A 21,630-nucleotide genomic window follows, 5' to 3' on the forward strand; every position below is an offset into this window, starting at 1 on the left:
CCTGAACTAACTGAATTCAACAAGTCTCAGGTTACCTGAGAACCGTTTCCTGCGGTTTCAATTTAAAGCTGCTCAGACAAGACCACAAGTGGTGTGCAGGAGACTGTAGGAGGGCCGGGAATCTGATGATCCCCACGGCGTGAGGTGTGGAGGGTCTCGTGGTCCCTCACTCTTTATCTATAGCATGGAGTGTGCGTGTCCATTACATTCCAGGCAGCGTTTTTAGGTTTGCAGGTACGGTACTGAATACAGATGAAATCTTGCCACTCGTTGGCTTACATCCTAATGAGAGAAAAGAGACAACAAACAAATAGACAGATGTTGAATTCTGAAAACTGGAAACCCTCACTAGCCACATGTGCCCCCAGTGTGTGCAGTGGAGAGGCAATGAGTGAGGTAGAGGTGCATCCCCCGGGAGCACGTGGTCTCCTGTGGCCTCATTCAAGGCCTCTGCTGACAGGGCTTCTACTAAGGCGCTCATGCATGGGCCCAGTGAGCTCTGAGAGGGGGCACCTGGAGCTGGCCAGCTGAGCGCTCTCCTTTGGGCTGCCTCTGGGTCTGGTTTCTCCTCCCAAACACTGTCTGTTGTGGCTTTGTAAATCTCAAAGTGAGTTAGAGACCAGGCATGATGATCTCTGGCTTCCAAATCTGGCCTCCAGGATGGAAGCTGGGCCCAGGAGACAACTTCAGCCTGGGCGCAGAGAGCTCCGTTTACAATACGGTTTGCACGAGGTGAACATTGTCACTTCGAGCCTGCAGCGCTCCTTGACCATCTTCCCTGAGTGTTTTAAGGGATGGCTGGGTGGAAAGTTACCATGCATCTCAGATACCAAGTCCGCACAGAGGGGGTTCTCTCTCATCAAGTGGTGGTTTAATTCTACAGGCTTTGATTTCTGGGAGGAAACAGTCACTACGGAAGAGTTTAGAGAGAGAGAAGTGATTTCCCTGAGGTCATATACTGTGGAACACTACAGTGCAGCTTTTCAAGAGTAGAGTGTGTTCATTTTCTTATGTTTTTATGTATTTTAGGTGGAATATAGAAGTTTCCCAAGTTCTTCACAGTCAGAGGTGAGCTCTGCATACCTTAAATATGCTACCATCCTTTGTTTGTGGATAATGAATGCTTTTTCAGAAATTTGACACTCACAATCTTATTTTTCAGATTATACAAGCGATACAGAATTTAACCCGTCTCTTATATAGCCTTCAGGTAACTATGCTTTGACCCTGTGAATGTTTCTCTTCATGCAACTCACTTTATTCGATGAGTCCTGGACTTTAAAAATTAGAACATTTGAGAGGTAGTGAATGATCTTAAAAGAACACCAAGCCTCGCCCCAAATGTAACTCAGCTAGATGCTTTGAACTTCACCTGGTTTTGCAATCACGAGGCATCACCACTACTACAGTTTATACCATTCTTCTCTGAAACCATAAAACAGTTCATATCTTTAAAAAATATTGATGAGTATGATCTGGCTTGAAGTTTACAATGAATCTCTTTCTTAGGTGAGTATAGCATGACTTCACATTTTCTGGTGAAAACTTAAATTCACACCTAAACTTTTTTCACTTCCACATGTGGCCTTTAGGCCTTTGGGGCAATTAAATAATTCATATGCTCTTTCATTGTTTTCTTGGTTCATCCACCTAACATTTATTAAGTTCCCTCTCTGGGCCTGGCACTGTGATGAGGGCCAAGCACACAAGGACAAGTGGTCCGCAAAGTCTACCATCAGACGGCTCACTGTCTGTCCAGGAAAGACAGGCATTGTGAAAATGAGGACTCTAAGGCTGGATGATCCCTTAGGTCGTGCACAAGAAAGGCTGAATACATCCAGTTGCTTAATTTGTGAGTTAAAAAACATTTTAAAACGATGTGAAAGCAATGTTTATAAACAGATTTATAGAAAATCTTGATACAGGTACATCAAGTAAAATGACTTGTGATTTTGTGAGAGAATTACTGTTGTCATGGGGGTATGTATCCCTCTAGGTTTTTGCTGGTGTTTTTTTGGTTTGTTTTGGGGGGTTTTTTTTTTTGCGGTATGCGGGCCTCTCACTGTTGTGGCCTCTCCCGTTGCGGAGCACAGGCTCCGGACGCGCAGGCTCAGCGGCCATGGCTCACGGGCCCAGCTGCTCCGCGGCATGTGGGATCTTCCCGGACCAGGGCACGAACCCGTGTCCCCTGCATCGGCAGGCGGACTCTCAACCACCGCGCCACCAGGGAAGCCCCCTCTAGTTTTTTGAATCATTTTATACATACTCTTGGAACCTGTACCTTTGTATGTCATCACTTGCCTCTATAGCACGATTTTTAATGGTTGAATAATATTCAGGGCTACAGAATGTATCCATTCCTCATAGTTTATACTTTTGTGTTAATAACAGTCTAGCACACATCCTTGTGCACTGATCTCTTTGAACATATGTGAGTGTTTCCTTAGGATAAATTACTGAAATTAATTTTTGAGGTTTTTGATAGACATTGCCAAAATAATCAGCACCCCTCTCTACTTGTCCTCAATTTGAAAATAGGTCAAGTTAGCTCATGATCTTAATTTGCATTTTTTTGGGTTACTTCTGAAATTAAACGTTTTTCCCCACTGGTTTATTGTCATTCATATTTCATATCTTATCCCTGTTGAATATTAAAAGAAAATAAGGAAAATAAAAGTCTGATTTTAAGGTTTGTTTTTTTTTTAGATTATAACACATTTCTCTTTATAATAAAAGTGAACAGAAAATCAGTTAGGTTACAGTGGAATAACAGGAAAAGTAAACTTGACCTAATTAATATACATAAAATAATACACACAAAAACTGAATAATACACATTCTTTTTGAGTACACCTGGAACATTTCAAAAATTTACCATATTATGGACCACAAAGTAAGGTTCTACAAATTTCAAGCAACTAAAATCATACAAAGTATATTCAAGGGTCACAGTGCAATTAATTTAGAAACGAGTATCAAATATTCTACTGGAATATCCCTGTTGATTTAGAAATTAAGAAAATATATGCTTAAGTAAATCAGGACTCAATGAAGAGAATATATTGAAGATTATAAAATAGTTTTAACTGAAGGATAATAAAATTACTAAGTATCAAAATATGTACGTTATAGTTAGAGTCATGCTTAGAGAAAATTTAGAGCTTTAAAAAGCACATATTCAAAAAGAAGAAAAGCTAAAAGTCAATGAGTTATGCATCTATCTCAAAAAGTTAAAAAACAACAAAATAAAATCCAAAGAAAGTAGAGGGAAGGAAGAAATAAAGTTAGCATAAATTATATAGAAAATAAATAATAGAAAAGATCAATAAAATTCAGATATTGTTTCTTTTAGGACATTAGTAAAATTTTTAAAACCTCATATTGATACTAATGAGAAAAAAAGAAAAAGGCATGAAAAAATCATTATCAGCAAGAAAAAGGGGACATGGACATAGATTACATACACCTGGAAAAGTTTACAATAGGGTAATATGGACAACTTGTTGCCAATTTGAAAATGTTGAAGTAATGGAAATTTCTATTTGAAAATAGGTCAAGTTAGCTCATGATCTTAATTTGCATTTTTTTGGTTACTACTGAAATTAAACTTTTCCCCACTGGTTTATTGTCATTCATATTTCATATCTTATACCTAATTGAATATTAAAAGAAAATAAGGAAAATAAAAGTCTGATTTTAAGTTCTTACCAGAAAAAAATATCTTGCTACATTTGCTGTTTTCTTATTAATACTTTGCATCAAGACTTCTTTTATGTTCTATTGATCATCTTCCTATTCTTGATCTAGTACCACTATCTTATTGATTAAAGTTCTGGATTACATTTGAATGCATGACAGTCTCCTCTTATTATTTTCCATGTTTGTCTGTATGTTCTTTCATAAGAGCTTTTGAATCAGTCTGACAAATTTCTTAATCTTCTGCTGAGACAGTTAAATTAAAATATTACTATATTTATGAATTAAATTGGGGAGGATTGACACTTTTGCAATAATTGGTTCTCTTGTCTGAGAACATGTTATTTTATGTTCTTCTGGAAAGCTTTGTAATTGTCTTCATTTAGGTACTTTTTTTTTCTGCTAAGTTTATTCCTGGATATTTTTGTCTCTTTGTTCCTATTGTGAATGGAATTTTTTTTTTTTTTTTTCATTCTGTTTCCCCAATGTTGGTTGCTGGTATAAATACAGGTATTGGTTTTTTATATATTTTTTAACTGGCCAACTCATTGAATTTTTGTTTTTTTTGTTTTAATAGTTTTTCTGTTGATTCTTTGGAGTATTCCAAGTAGAAAGTAAAAAATTGAAAGTAGTGGTGTTTTGGCTACTCTTCAATAATTATATCAATTTCATTTTCTTGGCTTACTGCTTTGGCTAGAAATTCTGAAATGTCTTAAATAATAGTGGCAATAGTAAGCATCCTTGTCGTATTCAAGATTTAGTGGGAATGCCTTTAGTGTCTTCTATTAGATATGCTGGTCTGGGGTAGATGGTCTTAGAGATTAATTTCTCATGTAAAACAAATATTCTTTCTTTTAAACTTTAACTGAGAAGGGGTATAGTTTGCGTGCACTTCATTAACTTTTGGGAGATGAAAACATTGAGTGTCCCAGCTTGTGTTGCCTGATGAAAACACTCACAAGGTCATATCTCTTCTTTTCAACCTTGAATGCAGCCCTCTGTGGATTCAAGGTTCAGAAAAGCTGGATGACCTAAATGACCTAGTTTTTGCAACACTAAAGCAAATACCAAATTCTATAGTGGGTTCTCTTAACCAAAGCTTTTGAGCTGGTCTAAGGATATGGGCTCTCAAAGATTTCTGTTCATGGCACAGTCATCTCTTTTGAAGCTGAATGTTTTATGCATGATTAAAGTTTTTACAAAGGATTTTTGAATCAGATGGAAATGAAATTTGATCCTATGTTAGAAGAATAGAGATGAGGTATAGGCAAGGCAGAAAGGAAAGGACACAGTTCAGCTGAGAACACTTAAGAGAGAGCAAATATACATGTATAACTGAATCACTTTGCTGTACAGCAGAAATTAACACAACATTGTAAATCAACTATACTTCAATATAATTAAAAAAAGAAAAGGAGAGAGAGTGAATTGGGAATTTTCCTAAACTTCAAAAGCAAGCGTTATTCTCTGTCCTAAATGTAAATGTAAACTTTAAATGTGAAGATGAATATCCAGTCTTCAGATTTCATCTCTCTGCTACAGAAGGGAGTAGTCTTATCCCAAATGTTACATATATATGAAGAATACTTCATGGTAGCATTTAATTAATCTAATTGTAATCCTTACGTGAGAGTTACCATTGCCTGTAGCAGTTTTGGCATATAAAATGTTGGATTTTTTGTTTGTTTGTTTTACTCTGATGATGCCCTTAGGATTTGTTAGAATTAAGTGGTGATGTGCAGTCTACGGTTTGCTTTAGCCAGGTCAGCAGAGTCCTGAATGGCTTATTATTTCATATTTAAATATCAAAAGTATTAGTACCTCTTCTCAATGGTATCATTGTTTTCTTTATAATAACTGCTAAAAGACATTAATCAAATATTCATGTGAATTTGAAATTTTTTGAATTGATTTTCAAATTTAAAAACATGAAGTTTATTTCAAAAGGCCCCACTGAATACATTTTTGAGACTTACTCCAAGACAAATACCAATTTAAAATATACCTTAGTTCTTTAACCTTCAAAAGCGTGGGAAACTGCTGAGTTAACAAATAACTAATGGTCAAATCCCCATCTTCCCAGCATCTGTTACATGGACAGCTTTTTAAATTTTTAGGAAAGAAAAATGAGAATTTATCCCTAGGAGAGTAATAATTTCTCATAACGAGTCACAACATACACACACATACCCAGTATGTGGCCATTTTCAATTTGTCCCTTTTCTGTTTCTTTGTGCTTTCACTGGGGACTTTTAAAATTAAAAGCTTCCAGGGGCATTTCCAGATATTTTTTTGTTTTGTTTTGTGGAATCCTTCCAAAACTTGTCAGTTATTTCCTGTGATACTGCCAAACTTTTTGTAGGCAGATGCCGTAACTCAAAATGTTTTTTTAATCTGGTTCGTAATGCCCTGTGGGTTTTAGAGTATCTGTGTCCCTGGTTGGTAATGTCCTCTGGGTTTTAGAGTACCTATGTCCCCTGAAGCAGTCCAGCCTCCTTTTAGCACTCTATTAAACAAATGAATTTCAGCTTAGTGCTTTGTGCATGACCTTCCTGCTATAATACAAAGACATAGCAGTAATGAGACTAGCTTTACCATTTATACATCTCCTAAACATGATATTAACTGCTGTTCTTGGGCATTATATTATAAAAAAGGTTATTTAGCAAAGCTTCCAAGTGGCTGACTTTTATTTTTATGTCTTCATGTATGTCATATAGCTTAAGTAATTTCTGGTTTGAGACTCAAAGGGTACTACCAGATTTATATAGATTCTTAAATTCTCCTGAATTACTGACTGTCAAGACCTCAGAAAAAGAATGAGGCATAGCACAGGAATGCAGAGTCCTGTGAATTCAGGTACTGAATTCTTATTGCTTAAATATTATCCAACAACCAGCAACAAACGGCATTTCCAAAAGAGGGGATGAGTATTGCTTTTGTGCTTTATTTCTTTTGTGTATAAATTCCAGGCCATACCACTAAGGAAATGCAGACAAGCCTATTTGAAGTGCCAAGGTCAGTCTCAGGAGGTAACTTAGAACAAGGACAGAGATATTCAGAGAAAATAATTTGGTCATGCTCTTGAGGTGGTACCAACCCAAGGTGCACACGGTACGGACGCCTTTGCTTTTTTTGCCCTCTGCTCGGACAGGCCGCCTTGACCGTTCAGGATAGCCACATTGAGGTGCACAGGCTGGCTCTCCAGCAGCAGGAGGGCCTGTCCCCCGGCCCCTCTTTCCGAGGCAGCCCCTTTCAGGACGAGGAGAAGCGCCGAAGCCTGGAGAAGCGGCGGGAGGAGCTGGCCAACCTCCACGAGCTGCAGCAGCAGTTCCAGCAGGACCGGCAGCGCTGGCACCGCAGGTGCGACCAGCAGCAGCGAGAGCAGGAGGCCAAGGCCAGCCGGCTGCAGGAGCGCGAGAGGGAGTGCCGGCTGCAGGAGGAGCTGCTGCTGAGCAGCCGGGGGCAGCTGGACCAGCAGCGCCAGGAGTACCAGCAGAGCCTGGAGCGGCTGCGGGAGGGCCAGCGCCTGGTGGAGAGGGAGAGGGAGAGGATGCGGGCCCAGAAGAGCCTGCTGCGTGGCTGGAAGCACAGCCGGCAGAGGAGCCTTCCTGCGGCGCTGCCTGGAGGAGGCGTGGAGGTACGGGTCTCCCTGTGCTTGCAGAAGCAGCGTGTGAGACGGCCGTGGTCGTGGTGGTTCCGGAGCCACTGACCACACGTCTGTCTTTTTCGCTGCTTGTGTGAGAGCTCACAAGAGTTACTTGGTGTGTAGGTAACAAAAGCTGGGACCCTTTAGAGACAATACATATGCACCTTGACTTGAAGTATGGACACGTGAAAGCTCTGGGTGCTGCTGGACCATGGGTTCATTGTACTCTGAGACCCCCTTACCCGAGGGAAGAAATACAGACTAGAGCTGTACCACTGAGGCGAGCTTTACCCTGGAGGCACGCTCACCGTGAGCGTAGTTCGAGCTCCCCTGTATCTGCTCCAGTCTTCAGAGTTCTGTATAGATTTACCTTTCAGCAGCTCAGTTAAGCTATTAATGTTCATAGGTACTGAATTTAACAAGCACACTACTATTCCGTTATTGCAAGCTTGTTCTCTTTTTATAAATTTGACCTTATAAATTCAAAATGCATTTCACTAACGGCAGTTAACGTAGGTCGTATACTGATTAACGTTTGGGCAGGATAAAGCCTTTGCAAAAGTTCCGTGTTTCATTTTGCACCCACTCGAACCATACTTGACAATTCCATTTGTTCCAAGAGTTTACTTTTCTGTACTATGTGCACATAGATACTTTTTATTTTTTTATATTCTTTTTTTAATATCTTTATTGGAATATAATTGCTTTACAAAGTTGTGTTCGTTTCTGTTGTACAACACAGTGAATCAGCTATAAGTATACGTACATCCCCATATCCCCTCCCTCTTGAGCCTCCCTCCCACCCTCCCTATCCCACCCCTCTAGGTGGTCACAAAGCGCCGAGCTGATCTCCCTGTGCTATGCGGCTGCTTTCCACTAGCTAATTTACATTGGGTAGTGTATATATGTCAGTGCCACTCTCTCATTTCATCCCAGCTTCCCCTCCCCCTCACTGTGTCCTCAAGTCTGTTCTCTACGTCTGTGTCTTTATTCCTGCCCTGCTGCTAGGTTCATCAGTACCGTTTTTTAGATTCCATATATGTGCATTAACATACGGTATTTGTCTTTTTCTTTCTGACTTACTTAACTCTGTATGACAGACTCTAGGTCCATCCACCTCACTACAAATAACTCAGTTTCGTTCCTTTTTATGGCTGAGTAGTATTCCATTGTATATATGTGCCACATCTTCTTTATCCATTCATCTGTTGATGGACATTTAGGTTGCTTCCATGTCCTGGCTATTGTAAATACTGTACATAAAGTTGTAAAAGTTGACAAGCTTCTAAGAGTGATCTGTGTTATATCTGACTTTCCTTTCAAGTTGGCTAAATTATATTTATTGCAAATACTTTATGTATACATGAATGTCTTCAACTTTTATTTAGCAAAAGTGAAAATGCTATTCCCTTAAAGTAGAAACACTTTAATGGCAGTGAGCACACAGCTGCATGTGTCTTTTCATTTGATTTTTATTTCTTTTAAGATATGCTGTGTGTTGCCAATCGAAGTTTTTGGTACTAGCTCATTAAAAGGGGATGGGAGGAGGGAGTCAAGGGTAATATCCTTTTCCACCTCACTCATTAAAATCTTGATTGCTAAATTCTGTTAGGAATAAATACTTTATAAAACTGGTGCAAATTGCTGGAAGAATTATTGTGTTTTTTCTTTTTTCTTACACAGGTAATGGAACTTAATCAATCTGAGGGTTTATGTCATGAAAATTCATTCTTCATCAATGAAGCTTTAGCGCAAATGTCACTTAACACTTTGAACGAACCGACTCCAGCAGATATCCATCAGGATGCCACTTACCCCCCAAGTATATCTCATTCCGATTTGGTAAGGACTAGTGAAAATCAAGTAGACCTCAAGATGAACATTTCTCAGCCCTTGGACGTCAGCCATGAACTGTGGATAGCCGCTGGGTCCTGTCATCAGATACCCCCTCTCCACCAAAGCAGCAAGGATTCTTGTAAAAATGGTAATTAATACTTTAAACATCATCTGTATAGTTTCCACAAGGAGCTGTTTTTCTGAATGGTTGGCTCTTCTTTAGAGCAACTCAAAGTGGGCCCTAGAATGGGAATAAATTGGTGCTGATGAGCTGGACTTTGTGGCATAAACTTTTCTTTGGGGAAGTCTGGGGGCCATCACTTGTGAGCATTGAGACAACTAGACCATGGTTGGAGGGCTTAGAGGATGCCACTGAGATGTGAGAACCAGACAGGGTTTTTAGGTCTGTGGGTTAAATAATAACTTTCCTTGAAAAGTGAAGCAACTTGATATTTATTCCTCACTGTAGACCCAACCACATCCTGATACACATACTTGTTGACTCTCAGAAATAAAAGGTATGGACAGGGTTTGTGGTAGGGCTTTATTGTCTCTCGGGGCAATTTCCTGCAATGTTAGTAAAATCTTCTGTACTGCCGTTAAATACCCCAAATGAAACTGTTAACATCATTTGTCATTGTAAAAAAAAAAAAAAAGGTGTTGTGTCTCCGTAAGTACCTCGTAATGACACAATTTGCTAATCCCATTAAAGCATTTGCCAAATATAAATGAAAGGCAGCTCGAGTTACCAACTCCACATGAATCCAAATGATTTAACTCTATGTCTATTATAAATTGTTTTCTGTGGGATATGAGGTAGGGAATGAGAAGAACTCAAAACCTCTCTACCGAAAAACAGATGGCATGCAATAGAATAAACAAATGGCTGGCCACATGGATGGGAAATAAATCACCGACAGCAAAATGTTTCAGAAACGTGAAACAAGCAGTGGTATAGAGCTCTTCAGAACTGGACAGAGATTGGTTTCCATGCTTCATAGTTATTCTTAGTTTGTCAGTAGGATAATTTGTCAGCAATGAAAAGGTTTAAATGTGTTCAGCTTCTCCGAATTAGAGAGTAAATAATTCTGACACTGCCTGAAAGTAGATGTATTACTAACCCAAAGTATGTTGATTCTTAGCAGTGGATAATTCTTTACATTGTTCAGTCATTGCTGTAACATTCTTATTTCTTGTCAGCATATAAGAGAGAATGAAATAGTTCTTTAAGTATCGTTTCAAGTATTCCTTAAAGAAAAAAGAAACAAAATGGAACAGTGAATTGGGGTTTAAAAAATGGGCAGAATGTAGCAAAGTGTAACCCCTTTAATGTATTATGTTGCAACCCTAACACTACAGAGACCATATTGCAGAATGCCTTCTCTTGATACATGCTGCTTTGCTGTGTTGGATTCATTAAGTTGCTATCTGCAGTGCTTTCTGTGTTGTCACTGTGATTTTGCATACTGGCTTTGGGATAATTCAGAAACTGAGTTTGAGTTAAACCACATTACACTTGTGTTTGAAAGAAGTATTTCTGCTTTTTCTGTATCTCCTACCTGTTTCTGTTGACTTGTGCTTTAAAGTAGAAAGCTTTTAAACATTTGGCAGCCTGCATACAGGAGACAGAACATGTACTAAGGAAATAAACAGTAATAATATACAAAACCAGTGTCTCCACATGTAAGGAATTAAATATAGCCCAGGGAAATGCTGAGAAAACGTGCTTCAGCTTCAGATGTTGTGTCCAGTGTAGGCCAAGGACACTCAGGACATTGATAGAAGAGAGCAAAATCAACTCTGGCCTTCCTCTCTCAGGAGTGTCCTGGTGTGTGCAGGAGGGATTAGATCAGAAATGCAGTGTGGGCTGTCAAGCGCTGGAGTTTTGCAACTGGTCAGAAAACCCTATTTACGTTTGTTTACTTAAGCGTGATAAGCAGTTTCTGGAGGAGAGAGAAGAAAGTCAGAGATTAAGGAGGTGGTAGGGAAGTGGAATGAAAATTGGATATATATTCTTAAGAGGGTTGTCAGGGCCAGATAAAATTGTTCAAGCCACTCCAGAGTTTTCACGGTTCTTAGAATCAAAAGTAGCTCAATGGGCTTCCCTGGTGGCGCAGTGGTTGAGAGTCCGCCTGCCGATGCAGGGGACACGGGTTCGTGCCCCGGTCCGGGAGGATCCCACATGCCGCGGAGTGGCCGGGTCCGTGAGCCATAGCCGCTGAGCCTGCGCGTCCGGAGCCTGTGCTCCGCAACGGGAGAGGCCATAACAGTGAAAGGCCCTCGTACCGCAAAAAAAAAAGAGAAGTAGCTCAACATAAGCCACCGATGTGGTCTTCACTAGACTCTGCTTGTGCTGTCCACGTAGGCCGGGGGGGAGGGGGTGGGAGGCGGGAGGGGGGGACAGTCCATGTGCCAGAATCAAGGATGATGCCATGTCAGTGTCCCCTGCTTTCACATTTGCTCTTGTATCTCTGTGTGAGTGGTCATCAGTGACAACTACCCTGGCTAACGAAGTTTGCCTCTCCTGTTCTTGGCTGGTGTTTTTGTTAAATGTGTGTTTAACCGTGGTGTGGTTTCATCAGTAGGCCCTAAGTTCAGCTGTTTTCAGGGAGCTCCTTAAAGAATGCTTTGCTCTTTTGTCTGGTCTTGTACTGGGTGCCTAAGAGCAGCTCAGATAAGTGGAGATGGGAATTTTGGGAGCAGTAAGCCTGGTGGAAAAAATTGTATGTACATAAAATTCTCTAACGTGTTTAGCTGTCACCTAGACTGGAATTTTCATTTAGTTTGTTCAAGCCAGCTTCACCAGACATTTTCCTGTGCACTTTGTGTTCAGTTGGTTTTTCAATATCTCCACCACCACTGCCACCACTGACAGTTATATGTCACTTGCCAAACTTCAAGCACTGTGCTAAGGTCTGACATGGAGAAATTCATTTAGTACTCACAACCACCCACTGAGCTGGTTCTGTTATTATCGCCATTCGAGGGGGGAAACTGAGGCACAGAGAGGTTCAGTGACTTGTCCAAGGCCACAGAGCTAGTAAATAGCAGAGCCAGAGAGGAACTGGGAAGACTGGTTCCGGAGCCCATGCTCTGAACCATTACACTGCACGTTGTTAATTTCTAGAATGCTGTTTTGAATTGTCCTTTTAAAAGAAGTTGGAGTAGAACTAGAATAACTCCTATTGTAATATCTGGCAGGATGTTCATGAGGAAGGTCCAGTTCTTTGTTGTTGTTTTCGTCCCTTCCTTCTTTTTTTAATATTACCATTTGGAAAATATTTCTCAATCATTTGGGCTGTGGTGGCCAGTGCTTGCATGAGCTCTGAGGATCTTCAGATATAAATACCCTTCAGCTTCACTTTTTTCCCATAAGACACATTTTGTTAAGGGTCATTTGTTTCTCTAGTGTTGCCTAACAATATCCCTGTGTTACTTGTAAATATTTTTTAAGGTAATACTTTATAAAGAACTTTACTTTCCAGTTTTGGAAGTTGTCTCATGAACAAAATTCTTGATGTTTGAACATTAGATCCAAGTTGGTATTTGATTTTATTTATAGTGGAAGAGATGGTTGGCTTAGGAACTTAATCTGCACTCCTCTGAGGGACACTAGCCAAGACTACAGAAAATTTGAATTTCTTTAAACAATATAGTCCCTGTAGGACAATTGCTATGTAATTGGCCCCATGAAATGCTCAACTGTATTAGTCTTCTTAAAGGCAAAACCAACAAAAAACATTCTTTCTGTGCCTTTTTTTTTCTCTCCTAGCTTTAGAATTCTAGGACTATTTACTCAGTGTCTCTCTTAGTTTATATTTGCCTTTTTTTCATTAATCAACAGAGAAAATACTTTCTGGTATGATAATCTGAAATCTTCTTAGTCTCCCTTTTCAGTTATATTTTTATCTGTACCTCAACATTTGCAGGTTACCTAAAAAGTTCCTTTTCAATGTAGTTAAAGCATCATAGTTTTGCCATAACGCATATGATAAAATTTAAATCGAGAACCAAATTTCATGGCTTAGTCACATAGTTGACATTGGAAAAAGAATAAATTTATCAAGTTTGGACTCCAGAAGAGTGTTTCGCTTTGCTGCTTGTTAGAATTTGGTGCCCATCAAAATATTTTCAAATTCAAAGCATTGTATTCAGAATACTTCATCTTGGCAATGTTGTTATATTTTTTAAAATACAGACAGCTGCGTTAAACTTTCAATGACATGTTTTTTACATATGGAAATAGAATAGAAAATTTCCAAATAAAAGGCTGTGCTGTAGTTAGTATTTAAGTAGTAGTCTTTAAGAAGTGAGTACGTGATAATTTCTAACGTTTTAAAAATATTCTATAATTCAGAAATGGGTACCTTATTTGTGTTATCTGTGTGGAAGGAAGCTTTATTAAAGACCTACAGGCAATTTCCCATAAAACTGAAGCTGGCGTTAGATAATATAGACTTCAGTGACAAAGAAGTATTTGAGAAGGTGGATGTATAAGTTTGCTAGAGCTGCCATAATGAAGTTCTGGAGGCTGGAAGTCAAAGATCAAGGTGTTGGCAGGGTTGCTTTTTCTGAGGCCTCTCTTCTTGGCTTATAGATGGTTATCTTCTCCCTGTCTTCACATGGTCTTTGCTCTGTGCAAATCTGTGTCCTAATTTCATCTTCTTAAAGGACATCAGCCATATTGGATTAGGACCCATCTTAATGACCTCACTTAATTACTTCTTTGAAGGCTCTATCTTCGAATATATTTTGAGGTAATGGGGGTTAGGACTTTAATATATGAATTTGGGGGGGGACACAATTCAGCCTTTAACACAGGATAAAATTATTATTTTCTCTTTGCTGTTTTTAGGTGCCATGAAAGCTTTAATTTTTTAAAAAATGTACCATATTTGAACTATAATTTAACAATCTGAGCTTTTTTTTTTTTTAACTTGGTTAGGGGAGTGAACTAAACTTTGTTTAAAAAAATGTGTAACAGTAAAATTGTGGTAAATATCTATATTCTTTATATTTGTAGATATAGGTATATGTTATCAAGCCTGTGTCAATACAGAAATTAGGGCAGAAAAATGTCTATATATTCATTAGGACATTTTCCCAAACCTAGACCTTAATTAAAGAGCTTTGGGAATTTTGAACTCTCTATATGATTGGGAAGGAATATTAGATGCCTTTATTTTGGATTGCTTAAATAAAACCAAAGCTGAAGGGTTGAGAATATTCATATGACATCAAGTTATTATCCAGATATATCTATGGGAGTTTGTAGAAGTAAAAATTGGGAAATCATTGATCAGCTCTTTATCTTTTCTTCTAGAATCTTGGCTATCACTTTGGTTAACATTTTAAAGGAAATCATAAATACTGCTTGCTCTCGGTCATCTGCGTTATGACTAGAGCATAGATAATTGGGCTCAAAGACTTAATTTTAATTTTTCTCACTGACAAGTATAGATGATTTTGCAGATTTTGTACCAGGAAAAGAAAACATGCCATTTGCTTGTAGAGCCTGGTGAGCCAAGGGTGCTGACTGCCAACTTCCTGACTGCATAGTTCTCTGGGGGCAGGTTTGCTATGTGAGCCAGCTGGGCCAGGGCCATCCCGCCTTAGTGAATAGAGCCCAGTACACAGCAGGAGAGCAAAACCAGCAGGTGGGTGGATTCAGAGGCAGCCAGCCAGCTGTGTGGCTGGCTGTTCATCCCCGCTGAGCTTCCAATTTGGTTTGAACAAGCTGCTAAAGTGGGAACCTACTCAGTATGAAGGATTCCAGGGGGTTAGGCCTGACCTTGGGTCATCCTTAGCTTAACCCACCCTACATACAAGTACATATATGCATACATGTACATACACACATATGTGGTCTGTGGGTTACATATTTGACCTCTCTAGTACAGTGGGGCTTTACTCTCAAAGTGATTAAGGGTTGGGTTTGCAAGGAAAGTTTGTAACCATTTAGGTACCAAACATACCTGAAGGATAAGGCGTGCTCCTGTCAGTCTCAATGACTCCTGGGACAATGACCCAAAGTGGGCAAAGAAAACATCATGCCTTCCACAAATCAGAATCTGGGGACTGTCTCCTCTCTCACCCCCATGTCCATCCAACCGTGAAAATTCAATTTTCAGGACTTGCCTAAAATGTGGGGTGTTCAGCTAAGGACTGATGTTTAATGTTTGCCTAAGAAAAATATGACCATCTGGTTCAGAGGGCGCGGCAGACTTTTCCTTAAAGGACCACACAGTGAATACTTGCGTCTTTTCAGGCCGTCAGTCTTTGTCGCGTATAGTCAACTCTGCCGTTATAGCTCTAAATCAGCCATAGACAGTACCTTAAGAAACTAACACACCACCGTAAAGCAATTATACTCCAATCAAGATGTTAAAAAAAAAAAGAATGAGATTAGCTGTGTTCCAGTAAAACTTTATTTGTAAAAATAGATGGTCTAACCTGTACTTTCTTTTTCACTTAAATTGAGACGTTTATGTTCCTCTTGGCTTGGAAATTCCATCCCAGTTAATTCACCTTTCGGTGAATTAATGTAATATTATATGGTACTTCATGCCGTTCAAAAGCACATTTTGAATTCATGGTCTCATTTGCCCTTTACAACATCCTGTGAGATGGTGGTTGCTGTCTCTGTGTTTCAAAGAAGACAACTTTTCTTTTTCACTTTTCCCCCCCAACTCCAGCTCCCCAAATTCTGTGATGGTGTTACGGAGGGCCACCCTCTAACTGTGAGGCTCATGAGAAGTGAGATGCCGTGGGTGGGATTGGCTGCTAGAACCGTGGTTACTGTAGCTGGCTGTGTACCATGGTTTCTGGGAGAAGGCAATAGAAATATGAATTCCTCTGTGCAGAGATTCTGATTTGGTAGGACTTGGCTGGGCCCGCAAATTTGTGTATCTGACATTTTCCTTAAGTGATTCTGAAGCAGCCGTCCTGTTATCTTCCCCTGCACTGGAGTGCTGGGCTTGCTGTTAAAGAACCTCGGTTCAAATGCTAACTCAGGCTCGTATGGCTGCTGCGTGATTCCTAAGCCTTAATTCCTCATCTGTACAAAAGAGAAGGAAGTGTTAGCAGAACTTAAAAAGAAAAAAATTGCCAAGGATGTTCTGGGATCCGGTGAACTTCAGCTTCATCCCTACCTGGTAGAAAGAATTCATTGTAATTGTGATTCAGAGGTGGCCTGCTGATAGAAATGAAAATGTCTCCTCAATGTCAGCAGGAAGCCAATAGTTTCAAATGTGATTTTTTAAAAATATGCAAATTGGGGAATTTTTTTACTCCGACTGGAAATAGATTAGAATATAAAGGGTTAACTACTTTTCCATATTGGTCTAAGAGGAGGTGTTTGTTAGTATATCACTGGAACTGTCTTAGGAAATGAGTCACAGCATTTTGTTTCCCTTTGTTCCTCTCTGAGAGAAGAAGTTACATCAGTCAACCATGTTTTCAGAACCAAATGTAAGAGAGATTTTGGCAGCAAGACTGAACATCTCAACTTGGGATGTAGAACTTCCATATCTGTAGAACTTCCATATCTCCAGAACATCCAACCCTCATGGGTTGCATTATATAAATGGTTGCATTATATCAATATATCCCCAGGAAAACTTCTGATAATACTTGAGTTCCCTGAATAGACTTTCCTGCCAGAAAGAAAATGTTGAGAACACCCAACAGGAGTATTTTGGTTTAAACCAATTTTAAATTTAAAAATTGTGTTCTGGTTTATGACCTTAATCTCTTTTTGAGTTCAGTTATCCTGAATTTGTCCTTGTTAGTCCTGTATAGACTGATAAAAATCAAGGCTCAGAATCACCAGGAAGCACCCCTTGTTAGCACTTCTCATAATTTGAATTAATGACATGTGTAATAAATTATGTAAGGTCTGCCTGTCCCACTGTAGAATGAGCTTCAAGAGAGTGGGGCGCTCCATTTATCTCCTTTGTTCGTTGCTCTATTACAATTGACAAAGCACAGTGCACAGTGTTTGGCATCTAATGAACATTTGATAAAAATTTGTGGCATGAATGAAGGAGTCAAGGTCCACACTCTTTAGCAGAAATGAAAGCAACTATGAGCTTGAGTCACACAGCTTTACTTGACTGAGGCATTGAAACAGGTTGAGGAAAGCCAGTAGACTTGTGGAGTGTGATGGGGGTTAATACAGGTGGAGTAGGCAAGTGCTTCAGGCTAGCTACCTGGATTGAGTGAGTTTGAAAACTTTTGTAAGTTGGGTATATGTGAGGTGGCATTCCTGAAATGTCAGGATTACTATAAAATTGCTTGCCATGAATACCTTTCTGGATTCTAGGTAGCAGACTTTAACAGTTGCCAACTTTTCTTCCTCATTAATGTTGAAATAAATTTGTCTTCAGACATATAGTCTCATTTATCATTTGATATAGGTACTCTTTGTTCACCTCTAGAGAGCATCTTCTTATATGAGTTATTTTTCCCTTTAGAATATTGTACATATAGCCACACATGGCCATGTGTAGCAAATGAAAGCTCAAACGGTTAAAACATATTCTCCATAAAATGCCTTAATTTATTCTAAACAAGTAGAAATGAATTCATTGTTGTCCTTTTAGGAAGATGTCACATAAACAATTTAGCATTTAATTGTTATATGAACAACAGTTAGTCAGCCTATCTGTTCACTGGGGCATTTCTTTTTTAACCATAAAGTAGCTTGAACACCAGTAAATTAAACATGGGCAGCTAGCTCAACATCAGTGAAACACTTTCTTAAACCCTTTTTCTTCTGCTAAGTCCTATTTAACAGTCCAATGTATCTCCCCAGGCAAAACAATTAGTATTTGTTTCGTTAAGTACACTCTTAGAATGTGAACCAGTTTCCCTGGCAGCACCTTCTACTTGTCAGCCTTAAAGTATTGCCTGAAAGATCATATATTTATCATGGCAACCTTAAAATTAAATGTGGTGGCATCTTAAGGAATATATCCCTTTGCTCTACCCCAGACAGACTGACTGAAAGGCACCTATGTGTCCTCAGCTGGTTAGTCCCCAGAAACAGTTGGCTGAGGAGGCAACGTCTTGTCCTGTTTTTCTGCTCAGACTTCGAGCCAGATAATAAGTAAGCCGGGGCCTGGGTTTTGATCTGTGGAGATGCTAATTTGCCATGATAAATCACTGTGGAGTTTGCTTGGAGAAGGGGCCCGGGTACCCATTCGCTTTCTAGGTAAGATATTAATTCAATTTAATTTGAAATGTTAATGCTTGGTCTGAAGGTCTACCTAAGGAAAAATGTGGTCTTACAGAGGTTCCCAGTTCTGCAAGATAGGACCCTGAGCCTTTTGCTGAACAATTTCACAGTACGACTGTGCAGAATTTCATTATTTTCACTCTTTTCCATAGCTCTCTTTGTGCAAATTTCATTACACTACAGGTTTTTCTTCCTAAAACATAACATGCTGGATGTTTGGATTAAATATAGAGTATTTGGATCATCTGCCAAAAATACTGGAGACTCTACTTCTCAGGTGAATTGAGGTCATTTTGTAAGGACTGGTGCTGCTGTAGAGCTTTGGAAGAAGCATTTACAAGCAAAACATTGGCAGAGTTTTACTTTTATTTAATGACCTGCTTCCTACCAGCGATCTTGGCACCCTGTGCAGTGATTTGCAATCAGTTAATCACACAGAATGTTATAACATTGCAATAAGGGCCTTGCGTTCTAAGAGTCTCATAAATCCGCCAGCAACAAAAAACAGGAATCGCCTGCTCAGAGCCCTGTCCATGCAAAACCCCAAATCAGGAGGTGATTTTAACGCTCTGTTTTCTAACGTGTCGTCAGAAGCCTCAGTACTTTCTTGTAGACTCTGAATTTTGAAGTTCCTACTTCTCAAAGATGGTTTGGGCTGTCAGTATAGGAGTCTGTAAGTGTTCGGTTTAGACACCAGTCCTTTAGATGGGAGGGATTCTTGATTCTTCTGGATGGCTGAAAGAAGACTATGGCTTTGGTGATTTCCCGTGAATTCAGGGCAGTCATGCTCAGTTGCAGTAGGCCATATTTTGGGGAGTCTTTTAGGAATGAATCAGAAAGGAAACATGCTTCCATCCTGGGAATCCACTGACATTTGCTAGAGGCAGATGGCAGAAGGTGGGATGGTGAGATATTAGGAGTCAAGGAGAAAGAGACTTCACATACTTGGCTTTGCCAAAAGCTTCATGAATCTGTGTTTAGGATCTTAGGCTTGTATTCTTGTCATTTCAGACGCACCCTTGCAGTCAACTGTTTAGCTGTGCTGGATTTTTTTTCTTCTTATTTTAGTGTAGTAAATATGGAGCTATTAACTATTCTTAAAATTACGTAAGCCTAAACTCTTGGATAAATGTAGGTTGTGTTTTCTTGACTTGTTTCCATATGGCTCTGTTTTGGGGATGTTATTATATAACAAGAATATGGAATGTATAATTCTTAATATATATTCCATCTGATTAAAATGGAACCTTCTTTTAAGAAACGAAAGGCTTTTAAAGCTGCGTTACTTCCAATGAGTAGATTAAACTTCTGACTCTTGATGAATTTATTCCTACCAAAAATAGTTAACCTATTTTTGATTACTTGTTAATGTGTCCAGGTTGGCATGATAGATTATACACAAAGTAGCGCTTATCCTGTATTTTTAGACACTTGATGCTTCTGTTCAGCATGAGCTCTAAAATGCACCCACAAAGTTTTGCATGTGCAAACTACTTTTCACTGGCACATAGCTTGGAAGGAGAAAACAAAAGGAAGGTTTGGGCCAAAATCTGATGGTCTGTTAGTCAGCATAATCATGAGGCCCTATTTTGCATTTGGGCTCCAGTGTGAGGAAGTACAGTCACACACTGATGTGTCCCCGAGGACTGCGGACTGGAATCCCATCCCCCTTGAAAGGAGAATGCAGCAGTACCGCAAGGGGGAGGGTGTGTTTAGCTGCCTTTTAGGGTACTTCACTCAACTATCTGCAAAGATTTTTTTTAAAATTTTAGTTATTTTATGCTGAACAAGCAGCCTGAGGTAAAGCATCGTGAAAGATCAGATACTACATTTGTCTTTTATGAGCTACCTCTGCTCTGAGCTGGGTATGAGGTGATTACCTTAATGGATGTAGCGGGGAAAAGCTTAAATCTTAACTGTGTGAGCAAAGTACTGGGAAAAATCACATTAAAATTATCCTACTCAAAGAAATTATCATTGCTTCTGATAGGAATATGGAAGGGTTTTTGCAAATGCTGCTGCCAGTGAGTTACAATATTTCAAATTAAAATATTTCCTCTTCAGATAAGAGATATAGGTAATATATAGATATGGTGGGTATTTTTTTTAGAGATGGTTATTTTATCTTTTTAGACCATTGGCTAACTTTGAGGATGTGTGGTTCAGGAAAATTTCAGAAAATTTGTTTCATGAAGCGCTTGATTAAATGACTAATTCAACAAGGACCCAGAAAAAACACTAGGGCGGAAACCTGACTAGCAATATCATTTTTGACCAGAATGGTCAAGACGAGACATATGTTCATGTGAAGAAGGTAGGTGATGTGATATTTCCCCGTCATTCAAAGATGAAAAGATAAAGAATACATCTTCTCCCACCTCCTAAACCAAGTTTCAGCAAACATAGACTAAAACGATGCTTTTTCCAATGTAATGAACTTTAGGTGTATTTTCTGGTACTTCACTTTTACATGAGGGATTTGAACGAATGAACCAATGAATAGATTAACAAATGAATGCATGAAGGAATAAACTTGATTAATATTGAACAGTGGAGGTGGCTGAGTGGCATAGTGGTGAAGATAGAAGGCCTGGGTTCAGATTTACCACCTGTGAAAACTTAAGCAAGTGTTTAAACTTGGTGTGTGTCAGTTTCCTCATCTGTAAAATTGGACTTCTGACGGTATCTACTTTGTAGGTGGTATGAGGGTTTTATAAGATGAAACGTACAATTCTGAGAACTTTGGAAGCACTTAGTAGACACAGTTATTGTCACTGTTACTGTTATACCTTGTGTTAAAAAAGGAGCAGAGCATTAGGAAGAACATTCAGTTGCTTCATCCACTGGGCCGCTTCCAAAATAGTTGCTCTGGGGACCTGAAGGACATATTATGTCTCATTGGAGTATTATCTAAATAGACACTTCTCAAAAAACATTCCACAGTACATGATAGAAGGTTCCCATAATCAGATGGTAGTGGGAAATGGCGGTTTGGCGACTACACAACTTCTTCAAAACTTTCATTGTGCTCATGTGTACTGTGACTCTCCAAAAGTGGCACATACCAAACCTATTTAACCACAACATCCTCTTCTCCAGCCCAGAACCTTGCAGGGCTACTATCCCTTAAAGTATACTAGGAAGAAAACCAGTGATATAAGTGGGTGTTGAAATAAACTCATTGTGCATGGCACACCCTTCAAATACATCC

At 39.3% G+C, this 21,630-nt stretch overlaps 1 protein-coding gene across 2 annotated transcripts in view; it reads left to right on the plus strand.

Annotated features, from left to right (window-relative positions):
* Positions 1-21,630, plus strand: part of ARHGEF28 (Rho guanine nucleotide exchange factor 28) — a 311,689-nt gene that overhangs the window by 274,245 nt on the left and 15,814 nt on the right. For both annotated transcript variants that reach the window (XM_067730988.1, XM_067730989.1), the window contains 4 exons: positions 1,030-1,068; positions 1,163-1,210; positions 6,851-7,336; positions 9,029-9,329. In XM_067730988.1, coding sequence (XP_067587089.1) covers positions 1,030-1,068; positions 1,163-1,210; positions 6,851-7,336; positions 9,029-9,329 — 874 coding nt within the window. The remainder of the gene's footprint in view (positions 1-1,029; positions 1,069-1,162; positions 1,211-6,850; positions 7,337-9,028; positions 9,330-21,630) is intronic.

Source organism: Pseudorca crassidens, chromosome 3 (assembly GCF_039906515.1).
Source record: "Pseudorca crassidens isolate mPseCra1 chromosome 3, mPseCra1.hap1, whole genome shotgun sequence".
Lineage (NCBI taxonomy): Eukaryota > Metazoa > Chordata > Mammalia > Artiodactyla > Delphinidae > Pseudorca > Pseudorca crassidens.